General features: G+C 39.7%; 1 protein-coding gene across 3 annotated transcripts in view; it reads left to right on the forward strand.

The window, feature by feature from the left end:
• The window catches only part of stard9 (StAR-related lipid transfer (START) domain containing 9), a 36392-nt gene that overhangs the window by 5303 nt on the left and 3987 nt on the right, over positions 1-27102 (forward strand). Inside the window, exons 3-25 of one of the 3 annotated variants that reach the window (XM_027172348.2) lie at positions 1944-2072; positions 10303-10419; positions 10522-10554; positions 10642-10700; positions 10840-10952; positions 11813-11955; positions 12877-12944; positions 13076-13173; positions 13255-13455; positions 14622-14719; positions 14813-14890; positions 14986-15060; positions 15173-15352; positions 16210-16264; positions 16372-16497; positions 16658-16740; positions 16886-16929; positions 17161-17333; positions 17860-18328; positions 18436-25476; positions 26072-26272; positions 26385-26568; positions 26680-26820. In XM_027172348.2, the coding sequence (XP_027028149.2) occupies positions 1944-2072; positions 10303-10419; positions 10522-10554; positions 10642-10700; positions 10840-10952; positions 11813-11955; positions 12877-12944; positions 13076-13173; positions 13255-13455; positions 14622-14719; positions 14813-14890; positions 14986-15060; positions 15173-15352; positions 16210-16264; positions 16372-16497; positions 16658-16740; positions 16886-16929; positions 17161-17333; positions 17860-18328; positions 18436-25476; positions 26072-26272; positions 26385-26568; positions 26680-26820 (9909 nt within the window). Of the gene's footprint in view, positions 1-1943; positions 2073-10302; positions 10420-10521; positions 10555-10641; positions 10701-10839; positions 10953-11812; positions 11956-12876; positions 12945-13075; positions 13174-13254; positions 13456-14621; positions 14720-14812; positions 14891-14985; positions 15061-15172; positions 15353-16209; positions 16265-16371; positions 16498-16657; positions 16746-16885; positions 16930-17160; positions 17334-17859; positions 18329-18435; positions 25477-26071; positions 26273-26384; positions 26569-26679; positions 26821-27102 lie in introns of those variants that run through there. The other 2 variants (XM_027172349.2, XM_047821272.1) reach the window with 2 other exon arrangements.

Raw genomic sequence — 27102 nt, forward strand, 5'->3', positions numbered from 1 at the left:
AACCACTGACACTTACATTCCATTACCTGGGTGCCAGTGTAAAAAATACCTTATTTTCCTTCTGTCTAGAGCCGTAGATGGTTTACTTCAGCTGTAGGTCTATGACCTGAGCTGTTGTTTGACATTTGATGCCAAGTAATCATGTATCAGGGTTTTAAATCATATGTAGCTTCATGGATCCCGAGGAGGGAACAGAGCACTGAGTTACAAGTCAGGCTGTGTTGGGGTTAACTGTTGTAGTGTGGAAAGAGAAAGTGGGAGGAAACAAAAACAATGTCTTTAGCTTTTTGTCTCAAGAGGAGTTATTTAGAGATAGCTGAACATAGAATGGCTTGTACATATACAGGACAGGAGGATATACAAGGCTGGAGTAACACACACACACACACACACACACACAAACACATTGAAGATTTGAAAAGAACTGCATCGCTACATGTTTATCTCATTTATGCAACTGAATAATTAAAGGTCAAGTGATGGAATTTGTTTGTGAATGACTGCACATGGAATAAAGGTTTTCTCTCATCATACACCCCAATCCCAGTTTTTTGTACTGTGACTATGTTCTACATCCTTGCTGATGAATTTTAAACTCTGAACACTTCTGCCTTAAAAAGCTGTCCATGTTACTGACCAACCTCACAATTATATTCTACATGTAAAACGCACGTTTAGATTCTGATAACGTATTCAGATCTGTTTAACAGATTAATGAAACGCTTTCCCACCTCACTCAGCCTAAAATGAAATTGTATTCAAATTGTCTTTAATCAATTTACTATTCCGATTGATGTGTATACATGAGCTTTTATATTCTGTCAGAGCCATCAGTCAGAGTTTAACGTATTATTAAGCAGCATGTTCAGAATCATGGAAAAATTCTACAAAGCTTGTAGTATCTTGGATGTGGTTTTCCAGTCTGATTGATATAGGATGTAGAACATGAGGCTGGTCCAATCTGAGGGTTTTTTTAGTGAGACATCAGTATGCAGAGAATCAGATTTAACACTATTAATACACATCCTGCTTTAGAAATCTTGTAATATTTGAATAGCAGACAGATTGCAGTAATGAGGCACTTTTTCTTAAGCTCAGCTTGTATAAAAAGCTGGATCTAAACCGTACAGCAGAGATTTAATGTGTGTAGTAAAGCAGTGTAGAGTTGTGAGGTAACTTATGCTGAATGGAGCCAGGAAAGTACTTCACCACTGAGGCACACACACCGTTGCCATTGACGACCAGTGGCATGTTTCCGCACGCTCCTTTCCCTGTTGTTTTACCACGACAAGACATGGCAATGGCCATTGATGCAGGTCAGGCCTGTTTAATAGAGCTGATAAACTGCTACGGTGTGTGTGTGTACGTGTGTGCGTGCATTGTACATTTGCAACGATGTGTTTACTGCTTTGTGCTGACGGTAAATGGAACAGCGGTATTCTAAATGTCAGCAGAGCGCCATTCATGTGTAGTCAAATCATTTATATCTTCTGTTGAGCTTTAGAACAGAGTGGAACATTATTGTCGTCGGATCTGCTTTCGACCACCCATATGCAGGCTGTGCAACTTTAGATGTTTTGCATCATTTTATAAAGTGTAATAAAAGTTACAAGAGAAATGGTCCAGCTACTTCCTTCAAAATCTTAAACTGCAAATGAGACTTGAGCGGGAATTTGTACGTTATGAGTTATAATCTGTCGTTATTGCTTAAGAGAATAATAAAAGGAAGCCGGCTACACATTTGTATAGTATCAGTAATCGATGCTTTAAATACACTCTGTCATAGGATATGACCTCATCAGAGCCTGCTAGAGCTTTGGCATTGGAGATATGACATTTTTCACACTCTTGCCTCTGGGTCTTGAGTTCTCCTTCTCTTGTTTCTTTCTCTCTCTCGCTCCTTTTCTCTCGCTTACTCACTCCCAATAATGTCCTTTTTACAGCTGGATGGGCGTATGGATGTGCGAACTGAGGCTCCAGGTGACTCCAGAGAGAGGCTGTTAGAGTTTCCCTTTGATTACTGCTACTGGTCCGTGAACCCAGAGGCACCCAACTATGCATCACAGGAGGAGGTGAGCATCATCTCATGCATGTTTATCTCCAGCACTGTCATGTTGCTGTAGCATTGATGAGCTGTGTTTTAAGACTACAGATCCAAGCCAGCTAAGCATCTGTAAAACTAGAAGACTCTCAAAACCCCTAGAAACCCCTCAAAACACAGTCTCAGAGGTGTTTCTTATTGCTTATCCAATTATATCTAATTTAAAGCTAACTGCATTTTTCAAATCTACTTTACGTAATGGGGCGATTAGATTCATGTGGATCCCTGAGTGAGCATAAGGCTTTCTTTTCCTTAGTATTCCTCCTCAAACTACTGTTTAGGGCTTTGTCTATTATAATGCTTAACAAGCATACACACACACACGCACACACACACACACACACACACACACACACACACACACACCATTTTACATTGCAAACTCTCACTCACTCACTCACTCATTTTCTACCGCTTATCCGAACTACCTCGGGTCACGGGAAGCCTGTGCCTATCTCAGGCGTCATCGGGCATCAAGGCGGGATACACCCTGGACGGAGTGCCAACCCATCAAAAGGCACACACACTCTCATTCACTCACACAATCACACACTACGGACAATTTTCCAGAGATGCCAATCAACCTACCATGCATGTCTTTGGACTGGGGGAGGAAACCGGAGTACCCGGAGGAAACCCCCGAGGCACGGGGAGAACATGCAAACTCCGCACACACAAGGCGGAGGCGGGAATCGAACCCCAACCCTGGAGGTGTGAGGCGAACGTGCTACCCACTAAGCCACCGTGGCCCCCATTGCAAACTGGTAATATTTAAAAATATAATGAATAAAAGTGATCGTAATAATATGCCCTGAATAATTTCACGTATATTCAGATACTCATATACAATAACGACATATACTCCACATGTCAATGCTCAAGAATCACTCTTCTGTCTGTCTGTTTTGATCACAGCCTCTGGCAAACCTTCTGAGACTACCTTCTGAGCAAATATTATTGGGAATATTTTTAGAATGTTGTTTTAAATACAAAAAAAAATTGATATTTGGCAGACATACTGTAATAAGTTGAAATAGTTCAGAAATAATAAAATGTGAACGAAATGCTTATATTAGGCAAAGGTTATGTTTTTGTTGAGTTTATACAAGTAATCATTCCACAGGTTTTATGTGATACTGATATGCTATGCACTTGTTAATGAAGAATTGGCATCTAAAATGAAAACAAGTTCATTTTTAATAGTGAGTTACATTCCGATAGTTATAGCTATTTTTTTATTGGCTAATTAGCAGGATGTATTTTAATGACATATAAGCTGGAAATGGGAACATCTGCTGTTTTTCTTTTCAGCTGCATCAATATATGATAGTCACCATTGTTGCCAGCTCTTTGCAGAGAAGGTGGTTAATGCATGTTGAGCAGTTTCTAGAAGTCACCTGATTAATTTGCATAATCAATGACGATTGATGCCCCAACAATGATCACAAATGTGGAGAACTAGATTCGGTCACTCTACATTACTGTGCTACATATATGTAGCTCTGTCAGTCTGGATTTTATTACCTAAATGGGATTAATACAAATTCCAGCATGTACCAGAAGAATCGGGGTTTCCCCTTCCTCATGAGGCAAGAGCATGTGTTAAACTGAAACCTATAACAGTTGTTGACTTAGAACAGTGTCATATCTATATCTATATAAGTTCAACTAAACATGGCTCCAGAACCAAGCAGCCTACATTTACTTAGTATAGCAAGATTATGCCATAAAGTTTCTTATAACATACTCGGCATACTTTTTTTTAATTTATAAATATTTTTAAATCTGACGTGTTAAAACTTCATATTGTGTATTATCATTGGCTCTAAATGCTTAATGTTCATTAAACCTAAGAACCTGTTTGCAGTCCTACATAGCCATGAAGTTTGTCTGGGTTTGTTTTGAGGGTTTAGTGTGTTCTTGAAAAGCTAATAATCTTCTAAATCTTCATCTTCCAATATTTTAGGCTTGCCGGGTCTAAATGTTTTAGTCCAGTTTTCTTGGCTTTCATCAGCAGCTCTTGTAAAGCTTAATTGCTTTTGAGCATACAGCTATAAACCAAGACTTTACCCGCAGTAGCGTAGCTCTGGATTCGCTCTTGAGAGACGGGTTCACCGTAAAACTGCTGGTGGAGGGGAATCCAGCTCCACTTTCATGCTTTAACTTTCTTTCTTCCTGTACATTTCCTGACCTTGAGATGACTGTATATGGAAATGTAAGCAATTAATGTAGTGAGAGCTTGCAGATCATGGAGAAGGTTCTGTATGCATTCAAATTGGGAGTGAGCAGGAAGAAGGAATCAGAGAGGAGGGGGAGGGTGTCTAGGCCATGAAACAGAGCAGATAAAGAGGAGTAATGGAAGCCAGCTGTTGTGCTCATGTGCTCAGAGCTTTAGGCACTTTCTTAAATCTTGTCTAGTTTGTGTATTAAGCAGGAGAGTTAACATGTGAGTGTTGGAACAAATGCACCGATGTGAGTGTGTGGTACATGAGCTAGGCTGAGAAACAAAGCAGAAAGTGGAGATCTTCGTGGGGTGGAGGGAAGAGGGAATTCCAGACCCGTCTACAGCCAAAAGCACAGCTGCTTAAATGAAAGATTGCACTGCGTGGACGTCACTGATGAAAAGCTGGGAAACAAAGCTGGTTTTCTTTTCCAAGTGAAGTCAGCTCTTGTATTTCTGTTTCTCTAATTTTCCTCTCTTTTCTCCCCTTCCTCCCTCTCTGTCTCTAACACACATACACACAAACACACACACTCCCTCTCTTCTCTGAATTCAGTGTGAGGTTTGATTATGTCCCCTGTATTTGTCATTTTGTGTGTCTGTAGGCACTGCTAGTCTTGAAAAATAATAGACACACTGTCTGCGCATCGCATGTCAGCGCTGTTTCTTCGTCACTGCACACACTCTGATTAATTTATTCACAGACTGACATTTGAATTTTTCTCAGTGGCATTCGAAAAAAAAGAGCATTTGAAAAAAGTTATTAGCAGTGGAGAGGAAACAAGATATTTTATATTACCCAGTAAACACACTAACAAAGGCAACAATGCAAAAAAAAAAAAAGCATTTGAACCCAAGCTCCAGAAACGACGATCTTCCACTCAGGCTGTGGAAGATATTTAACCCTGGAAGAATTACTGTACATGAATGACTGAATTTCTGTATACTCCATTGAAACTTCTTAATTTGGCCTTGATTTAATTTAGATAGCCACTTGCAGCAACAGGTGGTTGATAAATGCTATTCCTGACTTTCCTCTCCCACTGTGCAAACTTGACCTACAAAAGTCTGCGAAAGTATGCCTGATGAGGCAAGTTGAGTCATTGCCAGTGAACTCTCTCTCAGTCCCCTCCCTCTGCCTCACACACACACACACACACACACACACACACACACACACACACACACACACACACACACACACACACACACATTCACTCACCCTTTGGCTCCTTTGTCACTGGTTCACATGAAGATATAAACAGGATATTAAACTTAGCATATCCATAAAATGAAAACATAATGTTCCCATAACATACAACTAAACATTTATAATATATAGAACATGTCTTTAGTAACACATCATTTCCCAGTGACTTTACATTTGTCACAACTTTTGCTTTTGCTTTTGTTTCATTGGTGTTTAAGTTATTTGCCAGCTGTCCAGTGCAGCCTTCCAGTGTTGACCTGCTTGGCTGAAGTCACTCAGAAACACTAAGAAACCCAGAACAAATATCCTGTATCCTGTATCAGGAACAATATTGTACAATCTTCATCCATCTTATGCCCTTTTTCATTATTAAGCCAAATGTGTTAGATCACAAAAATTTTTTTTTTTTTGAAATTAGTGCAACTTGTAATGTAAACAATACAGAACAATGTTTATGAACTGCTGACCATCATGCCCATTATTTTTAACATCCCATTCCAGATTTATCCATCTTTTTGCTTTTATAAAATTTCCACTCTTTTAGGAAGGCTTTTCATTGACTTTTGGATTGTGGTAATTTGCTTATTCAGCCACTAGAGCTTTGGCACTGATATTTGGTGAGGAGCCCCAAGCTGCAGTCAACGCTCCAGTTCATCCCAAAGGTGTTCAGTGGTGTGGAGGTCAGGGCTCTGTGCAGGACACTCCAGTTATTTCACTTCAATCTTAACACACCATGTTTTCATGGATAGTACACAGGGGCATTGTCATGCTGGAACAGTTTTGGGCCCCATAGTTTCAGTGAAGGGAAATTTTAAACAGTGATATCCTGTACAACTGGGTACTATACATATACTTCCCATATACTATACTATATGGGAAGTCATGGCCTAGAGAGTTTGACTCCTAACCCTAAGGTTGTGGGTTCGAGTCTCGGGCCGGCTATACGACGACTGAGGTGCCCTTGAACATGGCACCAACATGTCCACAATCATCTAATGTATTTTACAAACCACTCCTATGATTAAGAGCTCCTGATATTATTCCGGCACGTAAAGATGCTTGAATTTATGATGTGTAAAATGTCAGTTGAGCCAATACGAAGTTTCATAACTCACATTATTAATAACTTAATCAACCTGCTTTGACTTTATTAGCGATGGTTTGGTACCTTAAAATCTAATGGTCAGTTATAATAAATTAATTCCACAGCCGCAATTTGGAAAACTATTTGGAAATATTGGCACACTATTTTTAATAATAGTGTGCTATTGAAATGAATCTGTCTCACACCGTGAACGTTACGGAGCTGGATCGGTGTTTGCGGTTTTTGAATGACGTCATTTAATATATACATCTCTCCGGCAAGCTGTAATATAATAATAACCTTTAAAAGTACATCTCAAAGCGCTTTCCAAAAGCAAGTAAAACAACAAAAATACACCACATAATATAAAGATTAAAATTAAGGCAACAAAATTAGACTATAAAATAAGAACAATGTAAAATTAGAATTAGTCAATTAAAGCATCAAAATCTTAAAACCAACCCTAAGCCTAATGGGGATCCAGTCCAAGGACTCCAAAACGGGAGTAATATGATCTCTTAACTTTATTCTAGTTAAAATTCTAGCAGACGAATTTTGCACTATTTGTTTAAGGTAGCTTTTGACACCCCAGCCAACAAGGCATTACAGTAATCGATACGGGAAAACACAAAATTGTCGATCGGTCTCTCAGCAACAGAAAATGACAGCATTGGACGCAAACTGGCAATATTTCTGAGATGAAAGAAGTTTTAACCGTATTTTGGATATGCGGCTCAAACATTAACCTTATTCAAACTTATGCAGCATATGTCTCATATTAGGCTGTGGTTCAGTAGACTTCTCCAAGTTTCATAGGTCTTGCTTCTGGGTCAGCCACATGAACCTCTGTCTCCTCTGTGCAGTCCTCCACAAACACTGATTAAAGTGCTTTTGCTAAAGTGGATTTATTACACGTCGTTTACACACATTCTTCCCCCTTCTTTTCTACTCTTGATTTTTCGGCAACTTTATTTATAAGCCTTACTTTTTAAACCTGTAAACTCTGCATACTACACTGAGGCCACTGTCGTCTAATATACAGTATAAGCTCATTTGACATTCCGAATGAATCCCCAGATAGACTGTGATTGGAAAAAAACCACGATTCTTCACTTAATTTCTAAAATATATGCTGTACACTGATTTACACTTGCTGCCAGTTTGGCAGAGCATGTTTGCATTTTTAAGGCTGCTGAAAGAAAAAGGAGGCCAGCTACGGCTTGTGTATGTGTGCTGTTGTTTTCATATGGATTTCCTTTAGGAAAACAAGCATACACACAAACACAGGCTCCGCGAGCCGTGAGCTTCCTGTGGATGGCAGCGTTAAGTCTTTGTTTTTTGCTGCACTGCTGTTTGAGTGTTTGACTCCTCAGTGACTCTCAGTGCTTTAAATGAATCGGAGTTTTATGCACATTGGAGGCTGATGTTTCAATGCAGGACATTTTGTTAAGAGCATCAGGATTGGGATTCTGCAGGAATCAAAAACATTTTTGTTTTAATTGACGTTTCCCTATACACACTGAAATGCATTTACAAGATTATTGGTCTGGGTTCCTGTAATTGAAAATAGTCTACTAGTTTGTTTATTTTTTTTCTGGAAAACAGAACCACCCAGGTTAGTTTAAAGTATTAAACAGTAGGCACAAAATACCAGAGATGGGGGACTCGAGTCATATGACTTGACTCGAGTCAGACATAAGTCACAAATTTGAGACTTGAGACTTGCTTGACAAATATTAAAAAAAGACAACTTTGACTTGACATTCATGACTTGAGACTTACTTGTGACTTGCACTTGTGTGACTTACTCCCACCTCTGCGAAATACACTAATGACAACTCCTGAAATATTTTAGACCAATTAGGAACTCCGATGATGTACAGTAGATGAACCAAAATTCACAGAGTATGCTGACAGAGCCTTATCAGTATTTTTTTTATTATCTTACTAAGAAAAAAATCTTCCTGATTAGGCTTTGGTTTAAGTCTGTGCACAGATACAGATAGTGGTATTGTGTTACCTTAAATGGAGCCTTGGCATTTTGTCTGTTCATCTGTATGTGTCTAAGCCTAAGTTTCTCAATCTTTTAACAGTTTTGGTCTCCATTAATTTCCACTCCAATTATTTAAATATTTTGGCCATTTAATTTTTTTATTAATGTTTCCATTTATTTGCCTCCCTTCACAGACCCCCAGAGGTTCCCAGACCCCACTTTGGGAACCAGGGCTCTAGGCTATTATGTATTGCAGTAGAGTGTGTTAGATTCTTAAAGAGATTAATTATTTTCATGCTGTGACATTAAAACCTGTAAGTGACCCTAGCCTAGTGAAGTGCTCCCCCCCACATTGATTTCTTAAGGCAGAGGAGTCAAGCTCAAGCTAATTAAGTGAAAAGAGGACATGAGTGCCAGCACTCTTTAGAAAGCCGCTGCTGATCCTCTCCTTTTGTAGATTGCCTGCCAATTAGCCCCTATTCAGAATGCCCATTAGGAGGGTGGAAACTGCTCGACCACATAAATCCAGCTGAGTATTGTTAGTCAACACATCTGCCTTTCACTAGCTTTGGAGCGACTTTTAATTTGCTGAGTCACAGCATACACAGAGGGCAAAGGTCAGATTTACGTAATCCCTCACACACCTTTTGTTCACACAGCAAGGCTGATGAAGTGTTATTTGAAGGTGAGGGGTGTGCCGGATGTGAGCTCTCTTTACTTTCTCCACTGTACAGTAATAAATCTGGAGACATGTATCATACCATAGCTGTCAATGTGTTAATGAAGCTTGGCAGGCATGTAGACAAGGTCATTTGTATTGTTACTGTTGTAGAATTGCACCACTGTCAATATTTGATCTATGAAATTGGTCTAAAAAAGCAAAGCTCTCTTGCATTGAACTATTTAACTTACTCCCAGTGCACACAAAGGTCTGTTCAGTCTTGAAATCAGAAAATGTCTAAAAACCCATTCTCTGTTTAGGTTGAGTACTCATACCTGCATGTGCTCTAGAGAATATCCATATGGATTTGATGTGTCTTTCTGAAATCTGACCTGGAAAGCTAGTAAGACTCCCACCTTTCTCAGTATGTGTCTGATGAAGACCAAATGCCGTGTGCGCAGAGAATGTGCTGTCTGGGTTTGTGCTAGCCTGCCAGTGTGTGTATGAAGGGCTGAATCTGCTGCCTCCTTCTCAGTAAGAAGAGAGAAAAAGAAAACATGTGGTTGTATAAGACCTCCACATGCTCATACCAACCCCCTCAATACCATTTCCAACCTTTCTCCTTCTATTCTACTTTTACACTTTACTGTTTTCCAGCTGCTGCTAATATTCCACAGTAGTTTATGAGCTGATCAGGTGTTCTGACAGAAGACTTCAGAGTATGAGACTGAAACATTGATGTAGATTTAACACTGATACATTTTTATGTAAATTTAACGACATTGTTGAGCTGATGATTATGACTTCATTTTTTTTCTTGGATCAATTACAGAATCTGAATCTGATGCGAAAACAGTCATGTCAACAAAGACCTTCTGCGAATGAAGTGTTGTCCTGTACTTAATAAAATGTCTTACATTAATATCTGATCCTTGCTATACTGCTCCTAAATCTCATGCTAGTGTATGTAAGAGGTTGGTCAGTGTTATAGAGCATAAATTGAGTGTAAATACATGTCCTTTTTTTTTGTAGGTCTTCCAGGATCTGGGTATGTGTGTGTTGACTGGAGCAGCTGAAGGCTACAACGTCTGCCTGTTTGCATATGGACAGACAGGCTCAGGGAAAACCTACACCATGATGGGCAATCCAGTGAGTAACAGAAGTGCAGGCTTTGCTTAGTACACAACTGTGTGTGCTTTTATTAAATGTATTGCATAAATGTAATCATTTCAACTCTTCTTTCTAATGCAGGATTCTATTGGATTGACGCCAAGAATCTGTCAAGTGAGTTTCTGATATTAAATGTAATATTTTATAAAATATTTATAATGTGAAAGTCACTGTGTTGTATCTTTCTTCCTATGAATTCAGGGGCTGTTTCGATCTGGTATAGACTCTCCTGATGGACAGACCTGCAGGGTTGAAGTTAGGTAAGAGTGCAGTGTACCACTGCACACATGTAGTGTGTTTTTGTCTATTTGTGTCCTATGTATGACCCAGACTTGGGCTAAGCACTCTTTGTTTTGGCGTGAATGCTATAATTATTTTTCACTCCCTCTCCTTCTCCAGTTTCTTAGAGATCTACAACGAGCGAGTACGTGATCTGCTGAGAGGGGCAGACCAGAAAAAGCCAGTGGCACTGCGTGTGAGGGAGCACCCAGAAAAAGGACCATATGTGCAGGGTAAGAGTTCGATGCAAAACAGCTGTTTACAATAGGAATTAGATTCGATTTTTTTTTTTAACTAAACCAATCCTGAACAACAAACTACAAACCAACACTGTTCTGTTTACAGCTGGTATAATTAAAGAGCAGTGCTTTGGCTCAGCTTCAATTTCCTTAAGCCTGTTTTGCCCCGTGTCCAACATCCAGTCATTGTGTATATCAAGAGAAAGACTTGAACAGCAAAGGAAATGACCTAACTTTCCTGTGGCTGTAAAAAAAAACCCAGTGGAATACACACACAGTCTGCAGCAAATCTCTCTCTCTCTCTCTCTCTCTCTCTCTCTCTCTCTCTCTCTCTCTCTCTCTCTCTCTCTCTCTCTCTCTCTCATTCACAGTAAATAATTAAGTAGGCTAAGGCTAAGTATTTTGGAGACAAAATGTTAATATGATGATTATAATAAGATTATGAATTATAACTGCTTGTTATAGGGCTTGTGCTCCATTTGCTAGAGTAGATAGTTGTTTATACTGAAAAGCTCCTTATCTGTATCTTCATGATTTCTGCATTGCATTAGATAACTGGATAAATGTACAAATGTTCCTTATAAAATAGATGGTGTGTATGTTTGTGTGTTTTCTTATTTCTTCGCATTCTGTTATTGTAGATAAAATATATAAAATCTAGAATTAGTTCACTTCACGTCTTCATGTAAAAGTAATCCAATCCAAATAGTGCTTTAGATGTACTCACTCTTTAATTAAATGACTGCACACATTCTTGACCGAAGTGCTTCTCATTAACAGAGGACTGTAGAATACAGTTGTCTTGTGTATAAAAAAAGGAAGATAAAGATTCTTAAATAATGTGTGTGTTATAGGTCTTACTCAGCATGTGGTAGAGGACTACAAGCAGGCAGCAGATCTGCTAGAAGCGGGCATCGCTAACCGCATCACAGCTGCCACACATGTTCATGATGCTAGCAGCCGATCACATGCCATTTTCAGCATCCAGTACACACAGGTCTTTATCCCACGTTGGTTCAACATCAGTATTGATTGATTCCTGTTAAAAAACGGTTGGTTTTGAGACCAGTTAGACTTTGTCACAATACAAATGATGCCAACAGACTGAACAGGTAGCCTGTGTGATCACCTGTGTCCAGCTACCATCACATAGACAGACAGATAGACAGACAGACAGACAGACAGACAGACAGATAAATAGATTGACAGATAGAGTGACAGCAGCCTGTAGATGATGCTGTGCAGTGGTTTGTCCATGATTGACAAGAGCCTGTTAAGCGCCCATCGGTGTGCCACAGATTTCAGGCTGCCAGTCTGTGCCATAGCAGCACCAGTGAAAGTAGGAGGGGTTTTCTAGAGATTGAGAGGTGATCATTTCAATGCAAATGCTAAAGTTTATAGTACTCTAATTCCAGTAGCAACAGAGGAGGAGCCTGTGAGATTTACCAGGCATGTGGTTTAATATGGATGTTAGTAACCAAATTGAACACACAAGTTGAGCTCTAATTGAAAGTTTTCTCTGTTTGTTTTGCTTTGTTTGCTGATATTTTTCATGACCAGTGATATGCCAGTATTGAGTGATAGCTCAATATATATTCTGACAAATTTAGCTAGTTCATTTTCTGAAAAAAAAAAAAAAAGATTAAAAAAAAAATTAGTCATTTAAATTAGTCAATTAAATAACTAAAACTTTGAGAACACATTATACATCAATACAATCAAGCAAATAAATATAACTGCCATATACGTAAGATCACAGCTACCGGAAAAGTACACTTTATTTATTATTATCCATTTAATTGAAATGTGAATAAACTATTCTACTAACTACTACTAAGTACAAGCTTTTAATATTTGTATTGGTATTCAAACTGTCACTTTGAAATATGAATAGCACTATTATTTTGTTCTTTTGTAGGCAATACTAGAGAATAACCTTCCATCTGAAATAGTGAGCAAGATCAACCTAGTGGACCTGGCTGGCAGGTTGGTGATTTATTTATTTATTTTTGAATCCATGAGTTTTAATCTACTTTCTCTGACTAGGATCAGTTTGCCCTCTAGTGGGGCTGCTTGGTTATTTCACACTCCTACTGTTTGTACTTGTGTTTCATCAGTGAGAGAGCGGACCCTAACTATTGCAGAGACCGGATTACTGAAGGAGCCAACATCAACAAGTCTCTAGTTACTCTGGGAATCGTCATATCTGCACTAGGTATGGGAAATTTAAGCAATCTTTGTATAATACAGACTTATGTCTATTATGGTTTGATGTCTTTTCTCTGACATCTACTAGCTCAGAACTCTCAGATGTGCAGCAGCAGTCAGAGCATTAACAGCATGCTGAGTGAGGGCGAGTCCAGCTCGGTCGGCAGTCAGTCCAGTTCCCTGTCCAGCAGCAGCCGCAGACACTGTTTTATCCCCTACAGAGACTCCGTCCTCACCTGGCTCCTCAAAGACAGCCTGGGTGGCAACTCCAAAACCATAATGATTGCAAGTAAGCATATTTATGGATTATAATGATTCATTACACCTTACTATACCACAGCATTGTTGCCTACTTGAATCTTATTGGTGAGTGTTGCATTTCTATTATAACGCAGTAATTCCAAGCAGAGGTAGCATATATTCATTATGCTATATTACCTTTTTATAGCAACAAGACATTCACCATATCTTGAATTGCTGGTTATGTTCAAGATCTAAGGCTGTATGAAAGTCTTATTTAAGAAAGAATATTATACAGTTGATATAGTGATATAGCTTTCTCACTGAGATGTTTACTTATAGTGACGTGACATACGGCTAAGTACGGTGACCCATACTCAGAATTCGTTCTCTGCATTTAACCCATCCAAAGTGCACACACACAGCAGTGAACACACACACACACACACACACACACCGTGAACACACACCAGGAGCAGTGGGCAGCCATTTATGTTGCGGCGCCCAGGGAGCAGTTGGGGGGTTCGGTGCCTTGCTCAAGGGCACCTCAGTCGTGCCCGGCCCGAGACTCGAACCCACAACCTTAGGATTACGAGTCAGACTCTCTAACCATTAGGCCACGACTTGCCCATGACTTGCCCACGACTTGCCCACGACTTACTTAATACCTCTGTAACAGTCAGCAAGATTTGCAGAGGACTTTTGGAGAGGCTGCTTTGGAAGTAATTTGTCTCATGAATGTTCTACAATATGGTTGAAAGTGCAGGTTATTTATTATGGATGACTTAAGCGGTTAGCTAGTTTGCCTTAAAACTTCATGGTTGGGCTTTGGTCCACGCGTCTTCCCTGTGTATAAAGAGTTAGCTTGTTCTCCCTGTACTTAGTTCAGTTTCACTGGTTTCTTCCCCAGTCCAAAGACATGCTCTGTAGACGGATGGGCACCTCAGTTGTCCGTAGTGTGGTAATGGGTGTCAGTGTGTGTGTGTGTGTGTGTGTGAGATTCATCCAGGGTGTTCCCAGCCTTGTTCCTCGAGTCCTCTGGGATAGACTCCAGGTTCCTTCAGGTGAACCTGTGTGCAGGATAAGCACTAGAGAAAATAGATAGACAGATGATTATAAAATATTTTATTTGCCAATCAACTCTGGGGTGATGACCCCTTCACACCATCACTGGTTATTTTCACATAACTGCAAATAATCTTCTCATCCCTACAGCAATCTCGCCGTCTTGCAGCAGCTACAGTGAGACTCTCAGCACCCTCCGCTATGCGGCTCATGCCAAGAACATCGTCAACAAGCCGAGAGTCAATGAGGTGTGTTTGCAAATGAGTGTTTCTACCAATCCATAATTGCTACCGTTCACTGATACTGATTAATCTTTATCCTCTGTTCTGATTTATTCTCAGGATGCCAGTGTGAGGCTGATCAGGGATCTTCGTGAAGAGATCGATCGACTGAAGAGCATGCTGCTGAGCTTCTCTGTGGTAATTAACTTCTCTTATCAAGCAAATGCTCCCAGGAACAGACAATAAAAGTGCTAACTCATATAGGCATTGTTTTTGCTGACTGCTTACTGCAGAGAAACCCCAGCCCGTCTCTGAGTGATGAGAGAGACAGCAGCCTTTCAGACATAGTCCTGCAGAATGAACTCAAGGTTTGTTAACATGAAAAAATATTATACAACATATTAAATGCAATATTAAAGACATTTGGATGTTCATTTAGTCTCAACTATAATAATCTCTGCAACCTACACTCACCTCCAGATAGAACAGCTTACTAAAGACTGGTCCGAGAGTTGGCAGGATAAGCGAGCTCTTCTTGAGCAGTACAGTGTAGACATTAACCAGGACAGAGCAGGAGTTCAGATCCATTCTCTCCAACCCCACCTCATTTCTCTGGAGCCGGATGTCCTAAGCACAGGAGTCACCATTTACCACCTCCGGGTAAGGGTCTTAATGGTGCTCAGTTTCTCTTCAGTTCAGGCTTATAAAATTGGACCTGTCTAACATCAGCTATTTTTTTTTTTATATTCTCAGCTATAGATCTTTTTCTAACTAATAACTCTTTCTTTTGTTCAGATTCTCCTTTTCTCGTCTTTCTTTTCTTACTCTTGCTCTATCTACAAAATTCTTTGAGATGCCTGCCACAGTCAGGTAAAGTGGCTCTGCTTTTCTGCACCAGCTTATTTCCTTCTTCAAATTTCCTTTCTGCTGTTATGTGTAAATGACGAGGTAAAGTTGAGTGCTTTTATTTTCAGAGGCTTGGAGACCATTTTGGAGATTTTATCAGGCTCAGAGCCACTGTACAAGCTCTGCAGTTGTCAGTGTGTGTAAAGTCAAAGTCCCTCTGGGGAACCCTTTAGTGAGAGCCTCTATGTGCAGTCCATCAACAAAGCCCATTTTGTGATTTAAGAACCCTTAAATATCCAAGGGACCCTTAATAAAGTGCATGTATTAAACTACCAAGTACATATACTATATATACTATCATTGTTTTCTTATTAATACCTAGGCATTTATTTAAATGAAGCTTGGGATTTGGTACACTATTAAAAAGGTCTTGAAGTCTTCTTGAAGACTTCACTGGTCACTTTTGGCTCCTTAGTCTCCTAAACGGTTCTTACTCTGACTCCTTTCTGAAAGAAAAGCCATCCTCCTGCATGCCTTTGAAATCTGTAGTTTACAAAACCTAACCTTGTACCACAATGTGTGTTAAGACCCTCATTAGTAATAGGCACAGCCAACATTCTTCTTTGATTTAATATTTGTGCTTGTTAACTCTCCTCCTCTGTGTGCTACAGGAAGGAATCACTAAAATTGGACCTCAGGATCCAAATGAGGAAGAACCCCATATTGGTAACAATTTTATTATCTCTACAGACAAATATCTGTCAATGTTTTTACTTTAATGGCATCAAAAGGTCCACTTTGTATATAATCGTATGCTTTGTTATATGTCTTAGACATTCCAGAGGGTTCTCTTTGTGAAATTGAGAATCAGAATGGGGTTGTAACCCTCAAACCCCGAGCACACACAATCTGCATGGTCAACAACAGACAGGTCACTGAACCCTGTCGACTTGCACAAGGTAAGCACAAAACACAGGTACTTTTGTACACGCACATTTCAGGCCAGTTGGACTAAAAGTGTAATAAAGTGACTGACACATCCGAGAGTCTGTGTGTGGCATTACTTTAAAATGGAGTATATGAACACATAAGTGGAAGTTAACCATCTGCTTGTTTTAGGTGCAGTGATAACTTTAGCAGGACGTCAGAAGTACCGATTTAACCACCCTGCAGAGGCAGCGGCTCTGAGGGAAAGGAGACGTGTAAGGTTGCATACTACATTCTATATCAGTCTACATGAGAATAATATAAAGTGCTTTTAAGATCAGGTGCTTTTTCTCATTACGTAAAGCATAAAGTACATTTAAAATGTGATCTGTGTAATCTCGAATCATGTTTCTTTTTTAGATCATTGATTGCTGTCCACTGAACGCTCTGATGCCTAATTCAAGGTGAAAACTTTTGTACTGTGGTTTATATTTGTTGTGCTAGTACCTGGAAATGTTGAACTGATAATGAGTTCTCTAGAGCATTATTATCTTGTTTTTGCTTGGATTGACTTCAGGTTACTTGGTTACTGAAAGATGCTAAATGTAGGCAAAGCTCATTTACCAAACCACTGGACTACATGTTCAAGATTTCTGTGTTCTGATTAGCATCTCTTTATATCTGTGTGTGATCAGGGCAGAGGAAGTAGGCAGTAAGGAAGCCAGCGACAGGTTAGCTCCCTGGAAGAGGCTGGAGGAAAATCAGCGCTACGTGGAATGTCTGCGTGAGGAAATCCTGGTGGAACAGAGAAGAGCTGAGAGAGACTTGGAGAGAGAGCAGGCCCATCTTTGCAAGCAACACTCTGAGAGTGAGTTATTTGCTTAATTATTTGTGCACAAAGTTTGCAGATAAGGTAGATTGCTGAAATATATGTTTGGTTATTGACACATTTACATGTAATATAAAGTGGGGTCCAGAAGTATTAGAAAGTCTTAAATCATTAGTGAAAATGCTACTATTTTACTTTTTTTTTTTTATACCTTAATATCATTTTGCTTAAAATAATAAAATAAATTGAGAGAAAAGTATAATTTTTTTCCCCAACTCACTGCCATTTTACCATTTCTAAAAAATCTATGTTCTATTTTTTCTTCTTTATATATTCTTTACGGATGGGTCTCAGGCATTTTATTAAGAGCTATTATATAGAAAGAAATAAAGCTATATAATTGTATTGCTCCACAATGCATATTAGATTTAATTTACTGTGTTTAGTAGACTCTTATCCAGAGCATATCACAAACGCACTTTGCAGTATCTGTCAAAACACATCTCATGCTTTAATGACTAAGACTACATTAATGTGGTAACTATGCTTTTTGTGTATCTTACAGTCCAGCAGTGGATATTGCAGGAAAAGCAGCGTCTTGCTGCCATCAGGGAGAAGGGAACGCTTGACTCAGGGGTCCAGACAGATATCATTCCTCTGCCTGCACTGACTGGCATTAATGAGAATGAGAGCAGTAGGGAAACAATCCATCCATTATTAATTGTGGGTGACAGGAAACGGGTGGTACAAGAAGAGCTCCTGAAACACCATGCGCTCAGAAGAAATGAGAATCGAATTCGCCGCAAACGACTGCGCTATCAGCTGGAAAGAATTGCTCGCAAGCGACATCTGCTAGAAGCAAAACAAGGGCTTCAGAGACTGGAGACTGCTCTTTCACTCGGGGTTGATGCACCCTTGTCCCCTGATATTGGGCCTTCTTCAAAAGGTAGAGAACACCCAATGATGTTGCGAAGGCATTCTTTTTCTGTTGATCTTTTGTCTCGACTTTACCCTCAACATGCACCCATTTTCAGGTCAGTAAGTGTTTGGTTCTGTTAAGAGATGCTCTATCAATACATTAGATAAACAAATCATTCAGAAAGCAGACTTCTAAACTTAAGTCACTTTTTTCATTTAACAGCCAGTTTCTTAGGAGGAACAGATTATCTGAGTCGACGTCATCTCTCTCTAGTGCCACCTTTCCTAGAAAATGGGTGTCTGATGAATATCTCCCAGGCAAGACTAGAGGCCGTTCTAATACTATGCCCTCAAGATGTAGTCAGGGGACTTCAATTGGTACAGACTCCTCTGAGAACATCAAAATGTTAATGAAAGAAAATGTACCATCTGAAGAAATGACTGAAAGAAAATCTCTTTCATTTCCACTTCAATCATCCATCTGGAATCATAACATATCTGTAAAATCTACAATGGATTCAGATACTAGAGATAGTAAGAAGGTGCTCCCGATAATAAAGCAATCAAGTAAGCAAAAAAACTCACCTAACGGAGAAAGAAGTTCGCCCAACGAAGTGAACAAGGGCTTGGAGACAATCCGCAAAGCTCTATCTCGATCAGTTGGTTTTGGAATAAAGAAGGCTTTGTCAAGGGTTTTCCGCAAGCCTTCATTAGGGTCACGAGGTGGCAAAGGCGCTAAGTCTGCTAGCAGATCAAAAACTCAGTTTGCTGTAGAAGGAAAGAAAGACAAAAATTTTGAAGACATGGCAACAAAGCAACCACATTCTCCTATTAAATCAACAGTGTCTTGTGATGGTTTGGACCAGCTCATCTCATCTAAAGAGAAGAAGCAGGGACGCTGGCACAGTGCAGAGACCCTTAATAAAAATACCAGAAGATGGGTCAAGATGCAACAAGATCTGACTAACTGGGTAGAGAATAATGGTGATGAAGTGGCTGATGACTCTTCAGACTGTGACAGCCTTTTCTCAGTGGACTCCCTTTCGTCAGCTTATGCCATTGCCTTGGCAGAGCAGCTTCAGCAAGAGGACTGTGAACCAAGTGAGGCGGAGAGTGTGGAAAGTCAGATGTCCAAGGACTCACTTGTCAAGGAAAGTAGTGGAAGCGCTGATCCAATTTCAGCACTGAAACGCAGCCACTCCATTTGTCATACTTTTAATTCATCACCAATAGAATCCAAAGAAATGATTGAGGAGATTTTCAGGAGTCAAAAGGTAACAAGACAAGAGATAAAGGAATCTTCACACTTCTCACAGATCACATCTGATTCCCAGCACCACAGTGATGCCAGCATCAAAGAAACAGAAGCCTTCCTTGCTCTTACAGATGCATGGTCATCCACCGATCCAGCAGATAGTCCTAGAATCCTTGGGGCTTTAGAGTTGAAACGATGCATACTATCAGACACCAGCAGCAGCCAAAGCCAGGCTAGTCTAGAGCTGTCTGGTGTAACAACTGGATACGAGTGCCAAATTCCACCCTGTTTCGATTCTACCCAGGGTAAAGATGTGACAGTTAAGGAAAGAAGTCACATATCCTTTGAAAGGGAAATGGTTTTGGACTATTTTTTGAGTGATCGTACCTCTACATCCTGTTCTACACCTGAATGCACATTATTGCAAGGTAATAATGAGCAATTGAATAACTTGGAGGCACTGAGCTCTTCTGTAGAGGCTTCCATCACTCAGAACACAATGAGCAATGACACGTTATGTGCAAATAAACCAACATCGCCATCAGAATTAGCACTATTAGAAACAAGCGTTGTTGATATGCTAGCGGTCAATGCGCCTTTCCAGGACAGTGCTGTTCTGAATAGTTCTGTGAGATGCCTCCCAGATAAATCGCCTGATAAAGGCTTAAAAAGCAATTTCGAAAATCAAACAGAACTTGTCCTTGTCCTATCAAATGATGAGAGTGTCTTCACTAAAAGTTTTGCACCAAAAAATAACTTGATAGAATCAAAAACACATTCTGAAGAAAGTTGCATTTCAGTAACACCCTTCAGAGACAGTAATATTTTCTCAAAATGTGATGGACAAACACTACTAGAACTTCAGCATTCTCATAGTACACTTCAGTCAGAAGAAACTTTGAAAATCAGTAATAAATTCACATGTTCCAATAAGGATCTCCATCAATCAGCCATGCAAAGTATGAACATTGAAAATGATTTTCTGTGTAAGCCACAAAGCCTAATGGTTAACCACGATGAAAAGAAGGTGAGTGATGAAAAGTCCTTGGTGCTGTATCGGGTTCAGTCCACGGAAACATATTCAGAGAGCTATGATGCAAGAAATTCAAAAGATTACCCTTTCTTAGAAATTAACGTGTCAGACAGTGCCAACAAAGAAGTGTCTGATTTTTTAAGAGACTGTGATGCTGTGATGCTAGAGCATGAATCCTGTAACATACACTCAAGAAAAAGAAGCAAAGATATTCAAGATGATTTAGCAGGTAATTTGAAAACACCAAAGAGAAGCTGTGTTGAGTCCCTTGTTTCAGGTAATTCTGCTGTAAATAATGTACCGTTCATGTTTAATGACAGCAGAGGAAACTCAACAGGCAAACTGTTACCAGTAGAAAAGGACATAACTGACAATTTGTCCCAAACATTTCAGCAAGTTTCTATAACTGCATCCATGGACGGTCATATTGAAATTTACCAAAACAACAATAATCCTGCTGCCAGCTTTACATCTGAAGACAGACCTGTATCTACTGGGATAAAAGTGTCCACTGGGTGTCCAGTGGGTATGCAGAACTTAAAAGGTCCTGATTTAAAGCTTGTGGACAGTGGAATGTTCGATAGCAGTACATTGAGAAAGATTAGCCATGCGATAAATGACAAGATATCAGAAGTGGTGAAAGAACATCTGAAGATATCACTGCAAGTGGAGAGTGGTGAAGTCGTTAATAAAGAACCAGAGACAAACAGTGAAAAATCCTTAACAACCAGCATTGATGCTCTTACGAAGCCTCAGAACAAAAATGAAATGACAGCTGAGGACTCACTTCGCAGTTCTCACACATCTCAATGTGTGACTGAATATTGTGCTGATGACAGAGTGAATGTGGATAACACAAATGGCTGTGTGAGAAACAAATATTTAGTAAAAAATCCCACTGAGAAAAAAGTCATAGTAGACCAGCAAGGAGTTGGTTTCCATGGCAGTTGTCCGTCTTTGGTCAAGAACATCAGTGCAGAAATAGAAAATTTAGACACTTACGATTCATATGGACCTGCGCCACAAGATTTGAAAATAAATGTACTAGAAGCAACCACTGTCCTACTTGAGGGACCAACTGATAATCATCTAGAATCATTAATTACCAGCCATTCAAATGGTCCAATCAATGAAGTTACCAGTGAAAGTAACACTATTCCACTGACTTTTCCACTGACTTTGATTTCTGCTTGTAAACAAAACCCTGAAGTAATTTTATCTTCTGAAAATGTCACTGTGGCTGAAGAACAGGACCAGTTCTTTCTGATGAAAACAAAGTCTATACCCAGCAATATATCTCCTGAAGGACCATCTGCAAAGACTGAATACAACGGATTTAATCTTCTATCTCATACAAAACACGAGCCAGTTATCTATCCTGAAGTAAACAGCATTTCAGGAGTCTCAAAAGATAGTTGTGTTGTTACAGTGTCCACTCGTTGCTCAGAAGCATTGGTGGACCATGTTGACCATGTTAAGGAGGCAGTGAAGACTGTGAAAGCAAGCAAAGTAAATCTGGTAGCTAAATTTCAGCAGGTGGTGGAGTTAAATAATGTTGCCCATCTTGACACTGAGGCAGCAAATCAATTTCAAATGAAGAATGAACATTCATTTCATTCAGATGGTGCTGAAAATGATTCTAGTCCACTTAAAAAACTAGCATACCAGGAATGTGCTGGAGAAAAACATGAATTCAGCACACAAGAACAACTGCATGTTGGACAGAACACAAATAGTTTAAATGAAGCAAAAGATAAAATCATGGACCTCGAAAACCATAATTGTTTGGGAAAACCACATGAAGAGCCCACAGTTTCTAAATCTGGCCAGGCTCTAGCCATCGGTGCTTCAGTGCTACAGAGAGACAATCAAACACAAATCATCCAAAGTGCCATTATGAATGAAAAGCCCTCTAACTGTTTACAAAAGGAAGACGAATCACTGTGTAAAAAGGACCATATGCAGAATAAAAGGGAAATTCAGGAACAGTGTGTGAATGTTCAAAAAGAAAGGAAGAATTCAAACCAACTGCAATCTCATGACGCATATATCATTTCTAAGTCTGTACAAAAACCAGAGCAGAGAGACATGACAGAGTCTTGTAAATCAAAGCTTAATTTGTCACCATCTAGGTCATTAAATGCAAAGGAACATCAGGGTGTTATTAATTTTACTGATGCAACTAATGGAGAAAAACAACATACAACAATAAATGGTTCAAGACTTGTATTTTCTAGGACTAAGGAAGAAGGACAGAAAGTAAAGCCGAAGAGATACAGAAAAGCTCATTTTACAGCCCCTCTAAGTTCATCTACTGACTCAACACCTGATTCATCCTTAGATGAGACAGCTAAATCCAGAGTACATAAGTGTGGTATTGCCACTCCAAACATACCTAGCACTCCTGCTCATGTAAGAGCAAAGTCAGAAACTAGAAATAGCTCATCTGATGAATCAAGTACATCTCTGTCTTTACAAATGAATGCAGGATCACTCGAATCAAATTCCAATCATAATCAGTGTTATGGGCCTGGCTCGAAAAATCCATACCCTTACGTCAGAGATGTTACCACTGTTGAAGCAGAGGAAGTGAGGCATCTTACTCCAAAGCTATTTAAAATGTTTAGTCTATCAAAGGATGATGAAATGATTCATTCAACCAGATATAATTCTGCTCAACACATATCACATGAAAATAACAATGAAAGAGCAAATTCATTGGAGAATGATTCCCTCCAAAATAGAGAACCTATTCTACATTTTGGTTCAAGTGACATCAACCCCTTTGTTTATACAAGAAAAAAGGACCGGTTACTTACAGCTGAATCAAAAAATCAGGCATTTGGAAGTGCAGTCAATATATCCAGCCAGTTTACCTCGCTTGAAAGTTCTAGGAATGGTATTGCAAGATGCTGCAGTATGGACAATGGGTTAAATGTCCAAAATTCTCCTTTTAGTTCTCATTTGAGCACTTATGCAGTCCAAAAGGGGCTTTCTAGCACGTTGAGTAGTGCTGAAGGTTCCAAAGAACATTTTTCTACAGAAGCCAAGCTGAGGGAATCCTTTCATACTTCAGTTGCTTGTAACAATAAGGTATTAACAGCTTCAGGCAGTGACTCTTGCAATGATACCTTTGATCTAGCCAGTAGCTCAGGCCAGGTAGATGAAATAATGCTGGTCTACTCTTCTGAACATGAAAATCAGGAAATTAAACAGGATTCAAGAAAATGTGACCATGGTACCCAGACAGTCAAGGTTTATGAGGACGTGGAGAAGAAATGCAAACACAAGCGGAGCAGTACACAAGTTCTTGTGCCTAGACAGGCACAAGGAACATCGACCGCATGGACAAGTCTACAGAATATGTCTGAACATCTTTCTGAGTTGATTGTCAACACTTCAGATCTTCTGGGGAACATTCAGTGTATGAGAACAGGGGAAAGTTCTATGAAAAAAGTTTCAAAGATACGGTCTGACAAATATGATAAGAGTGATAGCTCCACTCAGACTGCCACAGATGTTGGGATCCAAACTGAGGGCAGTGCACTGCTAATAAAACAGAACAAAGTTCTCCAGCGAACCTCTCCTGTAAAGAACCCCAAATCTCATGAGGTCAATGTGATCGTCAAAGTTATCGGCTCTGAAGTTTGCAATGTACCTAAGCAAGAATGTGCCACCAAATCTATTAGAGATGAAGATGAAAGCAGACAGAGCTTTGAAACTATTAAAAGTATGCCTGACTTGCGTCCTGGAGGCTCCCCTTCATCTGAGCAGTTTTGTAGAACGTTAGACACTGTAAAAAATCTCTCCTTAGAAACTGTTGGACCAAATCAGTACCGTTACAATCCTGTCACAGTAGATCATAAAGCTTCCGAAACGTTTGGTGTTTGTGCACAGAGAAAATGCACTTCTCAAGTGTTAGCAAAGGACAATCAAATACATATGAAGCCAAATAATTACCCTGATAAAAGGGTGCTGCTTATAGATCGTGCCTCTTCACCTATTCTCACTGTGGATGTGACACGATTACAAAAAAGGAAAATCAAATCTGGTACAATCCACAGTCCCACTGAGATTCTCTCAAAAACCACCAGAAATCCACCTGAAAACAAATCAGTGTCTTCTATGTCGTTTGAGAACCTAAGAAGCCACAGTTGTGTAAATGCAGGTTCACCAGATGCATACTCCACAGAAGCCTCACCTAGCATATATGTACAAAACGGAAGAAAGAAACCCTCGCAAAGTAGCAAAGTACCAAGTCAAGAAATGTTGTGCAGTCCCCTGTCTCATAGTCATTCTTCTGCTGTTAAACACAGGCAACCTGTAGACTTGAGCCATAACACATTATCATCAACACCTATTAATCATAGCCGCAGAAGCAGCATGCAGGAATATAAACACAGAGTCTACAAAGAAATGAGCTGCTGGAGTGATCTGAGCAAGGACACTTTCCAGTATCAAGAAGAAGACAGCATGTCTTTGGCTCTGAGTGACTGCAATACAGAAGTCCTGGTCAGCATCAACCCACTAGCTGAAATCAGCCCACCCCAAGAGGACTATTGGATTCCTGAAAACCTGCCAATGCACAACAAGTTCACCAACTGGTCAGGCATCAGTCAACAGCCACCAGACAGGCTCACTAATCAAAACAATTCAACTGTGGGAAAATCCCCAGATATTAACAGACATAGTCTCCACCTACATTCAGCAGAGTCTGAGAGTCTTGGGTATAGATACAAACCAGATCTCCCGGAATCAATCCATAGACGGACCAGAGAAATCGAGAGATTGAGGAAGGAACGGGAACAGGTTCTTGCTTCGATGCAATTAGATTTGAGTCCTCATCCGCTCAGTGTTGAGCTCAAAGAGGCCAAGTTGCACTATGGCTTGGGGAAGACAGACACACTGCTGACGATGCTGAAGTCCAGTGCCAGAACAGAGTCTACCATCTCTACCAAACAGCAGCTGTATGACCGGTGAGTGTTTTATGCTTGTAAACTGATTTCTAAATATAAAGTGATAACATGCTATGTTAGATTCAATACCTGTATAACTAATAACAGCATCTCCCAAAGTGTGTTATTTCTCATATACCACTTCCATTTGTAACTCTGACCATTTCTGATTGTGTTAAAGAACAACATGTTGTATGTTTTGTCAGCTTATAGTTATTTTTTAAAAAACAAGTTATTTCCAGTTATACCTTATGTTACGTTAAGTTCCGTCTATTTCTTTTGAGGTAAATAAGACCATAATTAAACTTATCATGTTACTAAGAAAGCCTTACAAAGCTTTATAAAGCAAATATATTTGAAACATATAGCTCTTTCTAAAAAATGATTAAAAAAAAAAACATTTCTTAACAGCAAATTTCACCATATTAACAATTACAACAATTATACACATTTATTTTAATCTTTTTAAAAGTACAAGTGCATTAAGCCTGTAATTTACCCTGTAGGTAACCTACTGTCTGAGCTGTGTGCTATTGTAGAACATTAATCAACACCAGTCAGAGAATTCAGCAGGGCTATGGCATTATTAGAATATTGCCATATTATCATCCTTCAGGCATAGGAGGAGTATCGATGGTTTGAGGAGGGAGAGAGAAGATCGTCTTCAAACGTCCCGCCGAGCTCGAAGTCTCAGCCCCAGCAAGCATCCAAACTCAACAATTAACATGACAGAACAATCTCAAAGAGCTGTAGCTCCTCCCAGCCGGCAACGGGAGCATCTGCAACAGCTACGCAAGGAAGTAGTGGAGATGTGCAGGTGAATAACTAAACCAGTCTCCTATCTGTCTGTCTGTCTGTCTCGTACTCTTTTTCTCAATATAGAATTTTATTACTTATCTTAAATGAATCCAAATGACCTTTCCCAATAGGGTTCCCAATCCACCAAGAAGAGAGGGTCAGTATCCCACTGATATTGAACTCCTTCTGCGTGACTACAGTCGTGCACGTGAGGAAGCGAAGACGGAGATTGCCAAAGCGCGAGTGCGGCTACGTGAGAGGACAGAGCAGGAGAAGCGGAGATTAGAGCAGCAGGCTCTCTCACATTCTGTAAAGGTGAGTTAAAAATGCAACATGCAGACAATCCGCTGCCAGTTTTAATGAGATTTGGGAACGTATATACCGCAATATGGAGTTATTTTATGTTCCTTCTCATCACTTGTGTAGGATCATCTGAAGCTGTGTACACGTGTCAGTAACAGCACCTTGTGCACGGGTTCCAACCTGAGTCTCTCCTCAGGACCTACTTCTGGCTACAATAGCGGTAATGCAGCTCTACTGAAAGATGGTACATCACCATCTATACAGGTAAGGAAAAAATATGCAAAATTTATGTTTTTTTTATAGATGATTAGCAAGAAGGCTTAAAAAACCTGCTTTTATCAATAGCTATATAACAATAGATGCTAAGACTATAATACTGAGATACCATGTGTGGCATGCTGTTCACAGTGAATACAAATTGGAACTAGACAATTGTCATAGTTTTATTCCGAGTTTTGTGTTTATCTGATAAAAGATTGAGCTATAAGCAGAAAATAACATCATCAGTTGCTATGACTCCATCAAATGCATTTTAGGGGTTACAGA

This window comes from Tachysurus fulvidraco, chromosome 12, assembly GCF_022655615.1.
Source record: "Tachysurus fulvidraco isolate hzauxx_2018 chromosome 12, HZAU_PFXX_2.0, whole genome shotgun sequence".
In the NCBI taxonomy this organism is placed as follows: Eukaryota; Metazoa; Chordata; class Actinopteri; order Siluriformes; family Bagridae; genus Tachysurus; species Tachysurus fulvidraco.